This window comes from Equus asinus, chromosome 17, assembly GCF_041296235.1.
Source record: "Equus asinus isolate D_3611 breed Donkey chromosome 17, EquAss-T2T_v2, whole genome shotgun sequence".
NCBI classification, from domain to species: domain Eukaryota; kingdom Metazoa; phylum Chordata; class Mammalia; order Perissodactyla; family Equidae; genus Equus; species Equus asinus.
In genome coordinates, this window is record NC_091806.1 from 16,308,081 (window position 1) to 16,322,892 (window position 14,812).

At 38.9% G+C, this 14,812-nt stretch overlaps 1 protein-coding gene and 1 pseudogene across 1 annotated transcript; one reads left to right on the plus strand and one right to left on the minus strand.

The window, feature by feature from the left end:
* The first annotated feature begins 3,966 nt into the window (after nucleotides 1-3,966).
* Nucleotides 3,967-4,896, plus strand: LOC106821857 (olfactory receptor 4C45-like). The gene has a single exon (XM_014826741.3). The coding sequence runs from the start codon at nucleotides 3,967-3,969 to the stop codon at nucleotides 4,894-4,896; it is 930 nt and encodes a 309-aa protein (XP_014682227.3).
* Nucleotides 4,897-10,547: 5,651 nt separating this feature from the next.
* LOC123275673 (olfactory receptor 4C3-like) lies at nucleotides 10,548-14,397 on the minus strand (annotated as a pseudogene).
* Between the last annotated feature and the right edge of the window lie 415 nt (nucleotides 14,398-14,812).

A 14,812-nucleotide genomic window follows, 5' to 3' on the forward strand; every position in this document is an offset into this window, starting at 1 on the left:
CATTATTCACAGTAGCCAAGATGTGGAAACGACCTAAATGTCCATTATGAATGGCTTAAAAATGTGGTATATACATACATGGAATATTCAGCCTTAAAAAAAGAGGAAAGTCCCGCCATTTGTGACAACATGGATAAATCTTCAAGTCTTTATTCTAAGTGTAATAAGTCAGTGATAGAAGGACAAATACCACATTATTCCACTTACATGAGCTATATAAAATAGTCAAACTCATAGAAGCAAAAAGTAAAATAGCAGTTTCCAGGGGATTTGGGAAGAGGTCATGAGAATAATTGTTTTTAATGGATATGGAGTTTCAGTTTGGGAAGATGAAAAAAGTTCTGGGAGATGATTGGTGATGTTTGCACAACAATGTGAATGTACTCAATGCCACTGAACTGTACACTTAAAAATGATTAAAATGGTAAATTTTATGTTATTTATATTGTACCACAATAAAAAGAAAAAGTACCAAGGAAGAGGGACAGACTGTGAGTGAGGTTGGCAGTAAACAGAGAGAAAAATTGTTAACTGTCGAGGATAGAGTTGAAAGCATGGATTTCCTTTCTGGTTCTGGACTACAGAAGCATGTCAATTTGGTTTAAAGGTTATGGTTGACAACAAAGAAAGATGATTCTTTGCAGGGTTCCAGCCAGCTCTTCATCGCCTCAGAAGCTGAGAGAGAAAAGATGGTAGTGGAGCCTCCTTTCTATAGAGTTTATATTCTCTAACTCTGGATGTCTTTATACATGAGTGCTTCGCTGAGTGTGATTTTCTCAATGGCTACTGTGTGAAAGCATAGTAAAGCACTTACTTTACTCTAAGTCCTCATGATTCTCTCTCTGTGGAGTAGAGAGAAAAACTATACTCCCCTGACTACATCACAAGAATCTGTCGTCTAGGATCTCACCCCAAAGGAAATTGCTATGTCTATGAATTTTAAGTTACTAAATCTTTGATAGCTGGGAACCTTGCCATCCAAGTCTTCTCGGTCAGTCACTAATAAAAATGTGACAATCTCCCAGGGCAATCTGGCACATAACCTTGAAGACTAGCATTTCTATTCTCAGGACGACCTTATCATTCAGAACAGTCATGTTTTCGAGAGAAATCCATTCTCTCAACTCTGGCCTATGTCTAAAACCACTCTATATTCCTATGCCAGGCTCACCAATGCCAAAATGAGCAACAAAGCCCTGTAATGAATCTTTCCAACTTACCTTACCCAAGTCTCATCCTAAACTATAGCTGGAGACATAAGTTTAACCAAAGCTCAACTGGATTTCTAAAACTGGCCTCTAATAATGTTTGTGGGTGCCAGGTGGGAGTAAATGAAAGACTTTGGCTGATGCTTCAGCAACGACTCCAACAGGGCCAATTACTAATCCTCTGAGTACTTGTGAGGTCAATGCATTACCAAATACTTCACTTCCAGAAAATCTATTTAAACATTTCTCTAGAGTAAATGAAGAAAAATTACAAAGAAGGATCTTTAAGTCCGTGTACCGACAAGCTGAAGATTTGTTTGGGAGACACTGTTCCCAAGCCTAGTCGGTTAGAAGGAGGGCTTAAATCAGGAATAAAAGGAATTCTCTCCACACTGTTCATGGGCTTTTTGGAAACAAAAATTTGGCAGAATTTATTTAAGAAAACAATGTCCAATCAAGTGGATTCAATTCACTTATATATTTCGTAGTTGCATACACTAACTTTTCCTGACTTGAAGAACATTGTTTTTAATTTGGATTGGATAGAGTCCTAAGAGATCTGAAAAAATATATATATTTTGAAGATATATTTACACCTTCACAGGAAACCAGGAAAGTGAGTAGAAATTAAATCCTAGAGCTATCACCATTTCTTGACTGATAATGGGAACCAAAATAACGTAAAATGTTCAAGATTGGGAAAGTTGTCTAGAGAGATAAAAAATTCAGTGTCTCACTTGGCAGCTCTTGGAGTCTATTTGTGGCTGTGGTGCATATGCCCTGAGGGGAAGAAAGCAATGACTGGGATTAATCTGAAAACTGAGGAATCCACAATCAACTAGATCCAGGTCAGTGAGAATTAAATCTTTCTCCTGATTTTATTTAGATTAACTTAATTTAGCCAATTTATTTTCACTGAAATAGGTTTTGTAGTTATATTCTATGACTTGAAGGTTAATCTTTTTCCCTAAAAATGAATTTGCACACAATGACACAAAAATATCAATGGAAAACACTATCTGTAATGTTACCAAACAAGACGCTGTTGAGAACTATTAAAGTCACTTTTCCAACATTGTGGTTAACATTTATGTCTCACCAAGAAGATTGATTCTGTGGATTTCTGCTTGTAATGATTTGAAATTCTTTCCCCCTTTCATGACCTCCATGTTGCCACGTTGAAGTTAGAATTTGTGAATTAAGTCTATTAAAAATGACTAAACTTAGTCACCATCTATTGCAGCCATGGATAGAGAAGAAGCAACTCAGAGACTGAGCTTTCCTGAAAACTAAAGCTATCTTTCCTCTCCTTTATTGAAGCTGAAAGATCACGATGCTGAATTCTGTGTTCAGAAATTTTTGAAGAAAAATATGTGCTTATGTTTCTTCGCAGGAATTGGAGAAAAAAGAAAAATAAGGGGAGAGGAATAAAATATCTTAGATCTTTTGTAACAACAACGTGTACTCACTCTTGAAAGTCTATGTACAGATCCTTCCAAAAATAGATATACATATATTCTTGTATATATTCAATATTTCCACTAGTTAGCAATGAAAACTTCAAGTTCATCTTAATTGATTAAACTTATGCCAAAAGGGAAAACTGTATTACCTTAGGTGACCCTAACATTTCAGTCTTGTCAGTAGGAAACTCAGGGAGAATTCATGACATTTAATTCCAGTTTTAAAAGGTCAGTAGAGTAATATATCTAATCCAGAGCACCTTTGTACATGTGATGAAATAAGAACTGCACAGAGAATTCATTTAAGAAACATTGGGAACATTTCAGGGAAATTCATACCGCTTACATGTCCACATTCAAAGATGTGGAAAGAGAGAGTATGAAAGAGTCATGTCAAGCCACACACAACATCTGGGGCTGTTGAGTGAATGCTGCTCAAAGAGCTGTTCTAAAGATAGTTCCTTGGCATTTTGAGGGGAAAAAAACTCCATCGGCAGCTCTGTCTCTGTCTGTCTGTGCAGGTGCATTCACTTGACAGAAAGGAATAACAGTTCACAGAACACAGCTGGTATAAATATAGTAAGGCTTGGTCCTTTCATATCTGATACACAGATGACTTTTAAAAGAATATTGTGTTTAGGGCCAGCCCGGTGGCGCAGCGATTAAGTTTGCACTTTCCGCTTCTCAGCGACCCGGGGTTCGCCGGTTCAGATCCCGGGTGCAGACGTGGCACCGCTTGGCAAGCCATGCTGTGGTAGGCATCCCACATATAAAAGTAGAGGAAGATGGGCATGGATGTTATCTCAGGACCAGTCTTCCTCAGCAAAAAGAGGAGGATTGGCAGCAGTTAGCTTAGGGCTAATCTTCCTTGGAAAAAAAAAAAAGAATATTGTGATCATATACTTATAGGTATTCATGCCAATAGACAAGAATAACTTGAAAATAAATGTTATTGGTGAAATTTGTCCGCAAAAGTGATATATAGCCATCTGTGAGACTTTTAGATCAAGAAACTTTGGAAGTCAACCATAAGTCAACATTTGTAATAACACCTTGCTTGTATTCTGGTGTTAGTAAGGTATAGCCACTATCCAATTAATAGGAATAAGGAAAATTTAACCTCCTTCCTTTCTGCTTTACAACTATCTGCAAAATGGCAGTGAGTGGAAGGTCCAGTCACAGAGACCAGGACTCAGGAGATGATGGAATATTTTAAACGGAATTAAAAATATCATCACTTAGAAATACTATGCTCTTTCCAGATGGATCATTTGCTTACAACCCAAGCTGAATCAATGGAAAACATGAACAATGTAACAGAATTCATCCTGCTGGGTCTGACCCAGAATCCAGAACTGCAGAAAGTCTTATTTGCTGTGTTTTTAATCCTCTACTTGATCACATTGTCAGGTAACCTGCTCATCTCAGTCACCATTTTCATCAGCCCAGCCCTGGGCTCACCCATGTACTTTTTTCTGTCCTGTTTGTCCATTATGGATGGTTTATACTCTTCTTCCATAGCACCCAAAATGATCTTTGACTTGATCTCTGAGAAGAGTACCATATCCTTGAATGGCTGCATGACTCAGCTCTTTGCTGAACATTTCTTTGCTGGAACTGAGATCATCGTGTTAATTGTCATGGCCTATGACCGCTATGTAGCCATCTGTAAGCCCTTGCACTATATGACCATCATGAAGAGACCTGTGTGTGGTTTCCTGGTGGGAATGGCTGTAGTTTTAGGGTTTCTTCATGGAGGGATCCAGATTTTGTTCATGATCCAGTTACCATTCTGTGGCCCCAATGTCATTGACCATTTTATGTGTGATATAATACCTCTTCTGGAGCTGGCCTGCACAGACACTCACACTTTGGGGCCTCTGATTGCTGCCAACAGTGGGTCTCTCTGTTTGATCATTTTTTCTATGCTGGTTATTTCCTATGTCCTCATCCTATGCTCCCTGAGGACACATAGCTCTGAAGGGCGTCACAAAGCCCTATCTACTTGTGCCTCTCATGTCACTGTTGTCATCTTATTCTTTGTACCTTGTTCATTTCTGTACCTAAGACCCGTGACCTCCTTCCCTGCTGACAAAGCTGTGACTGTGTTTTGCACCATAGGAACTCCTATGTTGAACCCTTTGATCTACACCCTCAGAAATACAGAAATGAAAAATGTCATGAAGAAACTCTGGGGGCAAATAATGAAAACTGGAGGTAAATAAATCTTGTGGTTGGAGTATCTAGGCAAAAAAAATCTAGTGATCTTTTATAGAGATTTATCCTCCTCCTTAGTTCGTTAAACTTGGGACAGTCAATTATCCTGCCTGGATCAGTTTCCTTCAGGAGCCCACATGTTGTGGACAGGGCTGACATATCCATTATGGCACAGTGGGCACAGTGCGCAGGGCCTATGATAGTTTTAGGAGCCCTTGAAATATGTCAATTTCTTTTAAAATAAGAATAAAAAATGAATGTAACCCAACTTGGAGAACAGTGGTCTTTACACCAATGCAGCCATAAAATATAATTTTTATTACCTTTATAGAGGAAAGAATCCATGAGGACAAATGTTGAAAGGCCCACAAAAGGCATAGCATTGCCCTGATTGTGGGTATGAAACAGATCAACAGCAATATTCTTGAACACTCTTTGTACCCAGCACTACAGTTAGAATGGAGTTTTATTTTAAAAGAGGAAAAACAATTAAATATGGAAAAAGTGTAGAACAGTAGGAAAAGAGGCTTCAAAAAGCACTTTTAATCAAAATATACTTCTTATCTTCCTAAGTTTAAGAGGTTTTTATATGTCCTCCCATAACAAGAATAAAAAATTTTTTACTTATTACAATCTGAAGAAGAGTGCATTTGCATGCTAAGGTGCTTTCAAAAAATTACATCTCCACCACTCTCTGTAGCATACAATTGTCTACAAAAAGAATTAGAATTAGAATTGGCTGGTGCAAAGGAAACATAATTGAGAGTTAAGGCAGAAAGTATTTGTACATTAAAGGCTTGTCTTAGACACAAAGGAAAAGAAGACTTTGGAAACAAAACAACTGTTTTAGAAAATCGCTAGTGATGTAAGAACAAGTTTATGCCATTAAGTTGGACTTGATCACAAATCTGGATTATAGAAAAGAAACCATATCATGAACATAATGAAATTCTAAGAGCTTCGGAAATAGAAGGTTTGAAGTCAGGCATTAAGAGCTTTGGATCAAATAGTCTTGATTTTGCATCTTGTCTTCGGCTTTAATTAGCCTTGTAAATGTAAGCAAGTTGCTCCACCTCTACACCTGTTTTTGTGTTTCTTTTTCAAAGATCAGCACCTGAGCTAACAACTGTTGCCAATCTTCTTTTTTTTCTTCTTCTTTCTCCCCAAAGAGGCCCCAGTACATAGTTGTGTATTCTAGTTGTGAGTGCCTCTGGTTGTGCTATACGGACGCTGCCTCAGCGTGGCCTGATGAGCGGTGCCATGTCTGCGCCCAGGATTCGAACCAGTGAAACCCTAGACCACCGAAGCAGAGCGTGTGAACTTAACCACTCAGCCATGGGGCCAGCCCCTCTCTACCTGTTTCTTAATCCGTAAAAGGGAAATAAAATTACATACATCCTTATGTTGTAAGAATTAAGCAATTTAAATTGAAAAAATTAGTTAGCTGAAAGATAGTGAAAATTTCTGAGATGCTGTATAGCTGTCAGAGATGTTGTCAGGGAATAAGGTATTCTGGGGACTGCAGTTCCTAACAGAGGAGACCAAGGACACTGCTGCTGTCTTTCATTAACCATGATCACAGAAGGCCCAAACATGTGACTCAGCCTCACTTCACTTCAAAATATGTCATAAACGGCATCCACTGACAAGCAGGAACAGCATAATGGTGAGTAATTACCTCAGCAAGGAAACTTAACGGGGTCAATGAGCAGGTCTCTGGACACTAAGAGCTAGCCCATCACCAGCTATGTATTCTGGGATTAAAATGCCTTTAAATATCTCTGTAGATACAAATGGGAGAGCTGGTTGGAGCAACTGAGAGATGCCTAAGTAGAACTAATTTCAAAAGCTCTCACTAATGGTGGATTCTGTCTTGTCCAGTCCTCCAGAATAAGGAGGAAAGGGGAAAACCCGGTGCTGAGACTAAAAGACCTTCCTCTGTATAGAGTTTGTGATTCTTGAGGAAGAGCTCAGAAATCTCTTTTCAGGAGAAGATTTCTCACCCTGGGATTTTAATATCATGTGATGCTGACATTTCTCATGCTCTCAGAACTTATATAGGTTAGATCTCACTATATACAAAGACCTTTAAAAATAGATGTTTTGCCATAAATTATGTGTGACCATCTTGTAAATATATGCAAGCAATGGTAGGTTTAAAAAATCAAATTTATCTTTTAAAAATCTAGTTCTTGTTCCCAAGAAAAATGGAATGAAAAAGGACAGTGTAAAAATAAGGAGAGGAGAAGGTAGAGTAAGATAGCTAATGTTAATTGAGCACTTTTCGTGGCTGAAGTGTTGACCTAAGCACTCACTTTACATCTTTTGGGCGCAATTGATTTACGACCCTAATTTCTTTCTGTCCTTGATTTATTTGAATCCCCAAACTGCGGAACTTACTTCTGTCTAAAACATTTCATTATTTGAACATAATGGTGACTCTACCCATAGGCTAAGGTGTAAGCATTAATAAAACAATGTTAGTAAAATTAATTATGACAGCTTTTTTTATTGAGTATTTTCTATGTGCAAAGTCCTTTATACTCTTTCTGTTATTTAATTCTCAGTACAGCTCAATTAAGAGCAGTAATGTGGATGTTCTCATTTCATAAATTAGGAAACCAAGGGATAGAGAGGTCCATTGCATTGCTCAAGATCAGTTAGCTAACACTTAGCTGAGTCAAAATTCAAATCTGAGCCTGTCTGACCTAAACTCTTTGTGCTTTATGAAACCCATTTTGTATCCCCTTAAGGTAAACAGACAACAAGTTAAATTTCTTACATTTCTTTCTAATCTTTGAAATTCTCTTCTTGAAACCCTTTGGCCTTCATTGTTTGAAAGAATTTGAAGGTAGACTTGCTTTCATAGATAGGCCAGGCTGAAAATGTCTGAGTCTGCAAAGAATCAGCTGGTGACCAGTTGGTAACTTATAACTCTGTAAGTGTTTTGAGTTCCACATAACAGGAAATTTCTTTGAAATTATTGTCTTCTCCATCTGCACTGGTTTGTACATAAAGAAGTACTTTGTGGCTTATATAGTATTACTTTCCTCTGATAAATTAAAAAAAAACCCAAATATGTTTCCTATGAATGTGTGTTCATCCTATGATTGTCCATTAAAACAAAACAAAACAAAACAAGAAAACTCAACTTGAGGGAGGGGAGTTCAAGAGAGGCGAAAAACTATTTTTTCAAGTAGCTTGCCAGTAGCCATATAACAATGAGTTGCAGAATAAAAATCTCAAATATGTCTTCTTTTTTGATTTCACATGTGTATTTTCAACATTGCTTAAAATTCAGAGGCTTACATTATTTCCAGCTTCTGTTCTTCTGTTTTCCTTTTCCCACTGGCAGGCAAGGGAGCTACCATTTATTAGGCTCCCATCAACCTGTCAGACACTATGCTCTTCTTACACATTTGTGTCTCATAACACACATATATGTATGCATAAGGGCATACATTAATGAATAAATGCCCACTTTTGGACAAATAAACTGAGGATCAGAAAAGTTTACTGTGTAAGATGCCTTGTAAGCTCAACAAAAAAAGTAATTTAGCCCCTGAGAGTAACTTTTAAGATGGTTGAGGTTTAACCAAGTTTATAGAAGAAGCTGAAGGAGGAGGTGGAGGAGGAGAAAAAGATGATGACATCTAAAAGCATATCTACCAAAATGTTGATAGTGACTATCTCTAGGTAGTGTGCTTATAGGTGGGTTTACGCACACACACACACACACACACACATCTTTATTTTCTTATGTATTTCCCATCTTTTTCTAAATTTTAAAATAGATACATGTTTTGAGGGAAAAATATTTTACATAGTGTCCAAAAGGGAAACACTATTACCTTTGTAAACAAAATTAGTAATAATTTTTAAATCATATGGAAAACTTCTGGTGACATTTACTCATGTCTTTTTTCTAGCAGGTTGAATTTTTTTAAAAATTAAGCAGCATTCATAAGTTAGTTGAACCATTATTAATCACGATTTGGAAAAGAAACAAGGGGGCACTAAGATCAGTCCTTTATGACATTTGACGTTTTAACTGCACCAGAAATAAAGGTGCATTTCAAGTTTCAACTAAAGTAAGAACGCTTTTCTAAAAAGCCTCTTGAGATAAAATTGTGGCAAGCTGGCAAAAAGATAGGCTATTTTTTAGCGAGCCTCATTATGATCTTTTTCTTAGTTGATTGGAAAATCATCTCTATTATACTTTTATTGTCTAACAGGAGAAATGAATATATATAGAATTCAAGGTCTCAGTTATACCTAGCTATAGACTGTCAAACTACGACAAAGTGAAAGAAGACAATATTTATTTTGCCTGAGAACTCTATAACTGTTGTTTTTGTCATACATAGAAGTTTGGACCTAAAATAATAATTATTTCTTGATGATCTCCTGAACTTAGGAGTTTTGGGAGAGTAAATTTGAATAGTCGTAGTAAAGAAATTGCTTTTCACATTAATTTTTAGTTGTTTTTTTCTTAGTGTAAAAAGTCAATATGTTGCAACATGGTGAATTACAGATTAACTGTCAATCAAAGGATAAGTTTATTATATATTATGGGAGCCTAGACTCTTAAAGGGTGAAGCCTCAAAAGGGATATGGTCAGAATTTGTAAAACCAGGAAAAGAATGGAATGAACATGCGTGTATGTTTCAGATTCCAAAGCACTAGCATTCCTGGAATTTGAAACAGAAAGAGTTAGAAAATATACAAGTAAATACCACTTTGTATCATTGGCCAAAAAATAAACCACCCTACGCTAAATGAAGCATATATTTCAAACTTAGGAGAGATAGAAAAGCAAAAGAAAACAGCCTCTGTGTGGAAGGTTAGGAAAGACTTGAAGTATGTATACAATAATATCAAGTAAAACATATTGGGTGTATATGTGCAACACGCTGGGTTAAGACCTTTACGTAGATTATCTAATTTCATTCTCACAATAACACTGTAAACACCTATTATGCTTGTCTTTGTCTTTATCTTAAAGAAAGGCAGCAGGGGCTTATAGAGGTTTGGTCATTTACTCAAGGTCATGCCATGAGTAAGCATGGGAAATAAGATAAGCTCAGGCTGATCTGTCTCCAGAGCCAGGTCTTACCCTCTCTGCCACAGTGTAGCAGCCATACTGCTGATGTCATAAAGGGTGATGAGAAGCAATGAAAGCCAGGCCTAGATGCACAGACTGCTAAACATAGCTAAGCATGAAGTTATTTGTCTTAAGTTGCATTTTGTGTTACATTTCTACTACTCAATTATCAAACAGACTCAATATATCAACATGAATTGCTATTTAAACATCTGGATGATGGATCAAAAATAACTGTTTCTGAATTTTGGTTTAGGTACTTCAAAGCTAGATCACTTTGATTATAAATTAACCACACCAGGAGACACAATTTCCTCATTTCTAAAAGAGGGAGAATAATCATTCATGCCATATATAGTTCACATAGTTGTTTTATAAGCAAATTATGCAATTCAAGTAAAAAGACTAAGTAAACTATAAAAGTCTTTGAAGGTGAAGGAATGGATAAGATGGAATAAGATAATATATGATAAAAAATAAACATGTTTGTTCCACTTACAGAAATAAAGTCATTTTTATTTCCTGCTTTACTGCTTATAGTCCATCTGCAATTTCTTACTGTGTGAAGAGCTTTCTCATGGTGTTTTTTACCTCTTCATTTCTCAGGGTATAAATGAGTGGATTCAACATAGGTGTCTGAGTACCATAAAATACTGCCATGTTGGCTATAATTAACAAGACAGGAAACAATAAGTGTTGGAGAGGCTGTGGAGAGAAGGGAACCCTCATAAACTGCTGGTAGGAGTGCGAACTGGTGCAGCTGCTGTGGGAAACAGTATGGAGAGTCCTCAAAAAATTAAGAATAAATCTACCATATGATCCAGCTATTCCATGGCTGGGTATTCTTCTAAAGAGCATGAAAACATGAATGCATACAGCTACATGCACCTCCTTCTTCACTGCAGCATTATTCACAATAGCCAAGACTTTGAAGCAACCTGGGTGCCCACCAAGGGATGAATGGATATAGAAGATGTGGTATATACACACAATGGAATACTACTCAGCCATATGAAATGATGAAATCCAGCCATTTGTGAAAACATGGATGGACCTCGAGGGTATTATGCTAAGTGAAATAAGTCAGAGGGAGAAAGCCAAATACCATATGAAATCACTCATAAGTAGAAGATAAAAACAATGATAAACAAACACACAGAAACAGAGATTGGATTGGTGGTTACCAGAGGGGAAAAGTGGAGGGAGGAGGGCAAATGGGGTGATTAAGCACATATGTGTGGTGATGGATGGTAATTAGCCTTTGGATGGTGAACCTGATGTAATCTACACAGAAATAAAAATATAACAATGTATACCTGAAATTTATATAAAGTTATAAATCAATGCTACTGAAATAAAAAAAGAAAAAGAAATTTTTAAAAAAATATTTAAAAATACAGAGACATCAGCAACAGATCACAGTGAGCTGTTCCCTTCGTCTCTCCCTTTTTTGAACTACAACTTAATGGACACTCACTGACCAATGGAGGAAGCCCACACAGTACAACAGGATGCCTGAGAGACACACTCAGCTATACATCTGAGGGTGGAGGGACTGGCCCCCAAGGAAGTGGCAAAAATATGTGAGCACACCCTGCTCTCCGTGGTAGCCCTGTGCGTGCACACAAACGCTTTCCAACATGGTGCAAGCACCTGGAAAGTGGGAACACACAGCAGGGTGACCATAAGAGGAGGAGGCAGTAACCCTTAAACCATGGTCGCTCTCCCGGTGGAGAGAGGGAGCCCACCACACCCCTGTGCCATAAAGGGGCATCAAGGGTCCCATCAAGGAAGCCACGCCAACCAAGCTCAGCAGCCCTGTGGACTGTGGATCATATACAGGGACCTTAGCAGATTTCCACCCTGGGGCAAACACTTCTCAGACACGCACAGTGCTCACAGTGCAGCTGTGCTCCTAAAGAGGGTGCAGGTTGGGGAGGCAGTAGGAATAGGTGTGGCAGTTTTTTTTCCTAAAGATTTTATTTTTCGTTTTTCACCTCAAAGCCCCCTGATACATAGTTGTATATTTTTAGTTGTGGGTCCTTCTAGTTGTGGCATGTGGGATGCTGCCTCAGCATGACTTGATGAGTGGTACCATGTCCGTGCCCAGGATCTGGACCAGTGAAACCCTGGGCCGCTGAAGCGGAGCACGTGAACTTAACCACTCAGCCCCAGGCTGGTCTCAGGCACAGCAGTTTTGAACTCACAAGCGCTGACTTTCCTGGCAGGGAGGGGGAGCCCACCATGCCCCAGGGCCGTCAAGGAGCAGCCATAGCTCAGGTCTCAGCGAGGAAGCCCCACCAACCAAGTACAGAGACCCCACAGACTGCAGATCGTAAACAGGGAACTCAGTAGATTTCTGTGCTGGGGCAAACACTTCCCAGGCTCGCACACATGCTCACGGTGCAGCTGTGCTCCCAAAGACAGAACATGTCCTGGACAGCTGCAGGAATTGATGCAGTAGCTTTGAGCCCACTGGTGATCACTTTCTGGTGGGTAGGGGGAGTTCAGAGCACCCCTGTGGCACCAGAGAGAGGCCCTAGCCTAGGGAGGAAGCCCCGCCCGCCAAGGACAGTCCACACAAGTCCCTGAACACATCCCAGGCTGGGGCAAGCACCCATAATACCCCCACAGCTTCCAGCAGACCAGGTGGGGCCAGAAACACTGTTCCTGCTCCCCCCCCCACCCCCCCACCGGTGGGGAATACCACAAATGCTCAACAAAAGATTAGTTCATCAAACAAAGAGAAACTGCAGCAACAATTCATACCAGAAGGAAAATGGCAATTCTCCAGAAACCAACACTGAAGACACAGAAATATACAAGCTAAATGACAAAGAATTCAAAATATCCATCATAAGGAAACTCACTGACTTACAAGGAAACACAGAGAGACATCCAACAGTATGGAGATTCCTGAACAAACTAAAACTACAAATACTGTATGACCCAGCTATCCCACTACTGGGTGTCTACCCAAACAATTTGAAATCAACAATCCAAAGTAACATATATACCCCTATGTTCATTGCAGCACTATTCACAATAGCCAAGACATGGAAACAATCCAAGTGTCCATTGAGCAATGATTGGATAAAGAAGATGTGGTATATATATATAGTGAAATACTACTCAGCCAGAAAAAATACAAATTCATTCCATATGCAACAACATGGATGGACCTGGAGGGAATTATGCTAAGCGAAATAAGCCAGGCTGAGAAACACAAGCACCATGTGATTTCACTTATATGTGGAATATAAACAAACACAGGGACAAAGAAAATAGTTCAGTGGTTACCAGGGGAAGGGGTTTGGAGGTGGGCACAGGGAGTGAAGGGGAGCACTTATGTGGCGACAGACAAGAAATAATGTACAACTGAAATTTCACAATGATGTAAACTATTATGAATCTCAATTTAAAAAATAAAAATAAAAGTAAAATAAATAAAATTAAATTAAAAATAAATAAATAAAATAAGCAGAGCTGGTGATACACTTGAGTGAGGTATCTACGACTATCTGGAACCAGTAAAACTATCCAACTAATCCACAGATTTGTAGGCAATAATACATGCTTATTATATTAAAAAAATACTGCCATATTTTTGTCTATGGATAAAGTAGACATTAGGTGTATGTAATCAAATATACAGGGCACAAAGAACAAGGCAACAACAGTGAAGCAGGCCCCACAGGTGGAGAGGGATTTGCAGCTCCCTTCTGCACTGTGGGGCCTCAAGGAGCACAGGATGACAATGTAGGAGGCAGCCAGCATGAGGAAGTTCAACAGGCAGATGACACCACTGTTGGCAACAAACAGCAAACTGATGACATGTGTGTTGGTGCAGGCAAATTCCAGCAAGGGATACAAGTCACAGACAGTGATTGATCACATTGACCCACAGAATGGCAATTGAAGGACCAAGAGGAGCTGAACCAAAGAATGCAGGAAGCCCCCCAGCCAAACCACCCCCACCAGCAGGGCAAAGAGATGCCTGGTCATGATGATAGTGTAGTGCAGGGGCTTGCACATGCCCATATAGCAGTCATAGGCCATCGCTGTGAGCAGAATGATCTCAACACCTGCCAAAACATGAGCTCCAAAGAACTGAGCCATGCAGCCCCCATAAGAGATGGCTCTCCCCTCATACAGGGAGTCAGCAATGATTTGGGGGGTCAAAGAGGAAGAATAACAGGTGTTAACAAAGGACAAGTTGTCCAGGAAAACAATACCTGGCAGAATCCAGGATGGGACTGGAGGTGACGGTCACCACAATGAGCATGTTTCCACAAACTGTGACCCCAGAGATGATCAAAAAGACCACAAAGAGAATTCTCAGTACCTCTGGGTTCTCTGAGAGTCTCAGCATGAAAAATTCTGTGACATTGTGTGGTATTTCCATAGAGGCCAAAAACACTGATAAGGCAGGTACAGTATTGCCTGTAAAGTCAAGAGAGAAACATAATTATAACAGAACTAATTCCGGGGGTAAAATGTTGCAAGATTTCCTTTAGTTACACCCACTTCCCTCTGTCCCTCTTAACCCTTTCTGTTCCAAAATTCTTGTATCAATTCATTCTGTTAACCACAAAATGTGAGCATACGTCTATCTGTTAACTTCAGCATCACTGGGCACTAGACACGTAAGTTATTACACAAAAATAATTATCTAAATTTTAATTTCTGTTGTTGCTACTGAAATTGAACATTAGGCAGACATCGATTTTCTAACCCAATTGGAGCACATCTCTGAAAAATTTCAGCATGGTGCCACATAGATACAATGATACTTGAGAAAATGATACTTGAGAATGTTG

Coding starts and splice junctions, on each gene's coding strand:
- LOC106821857 (XM_014826741.3), top strand. CDS start 3,967: ATGGAAAACATGAACAATGTAACAGAATTCATCCTGCTGGGTCTGACC.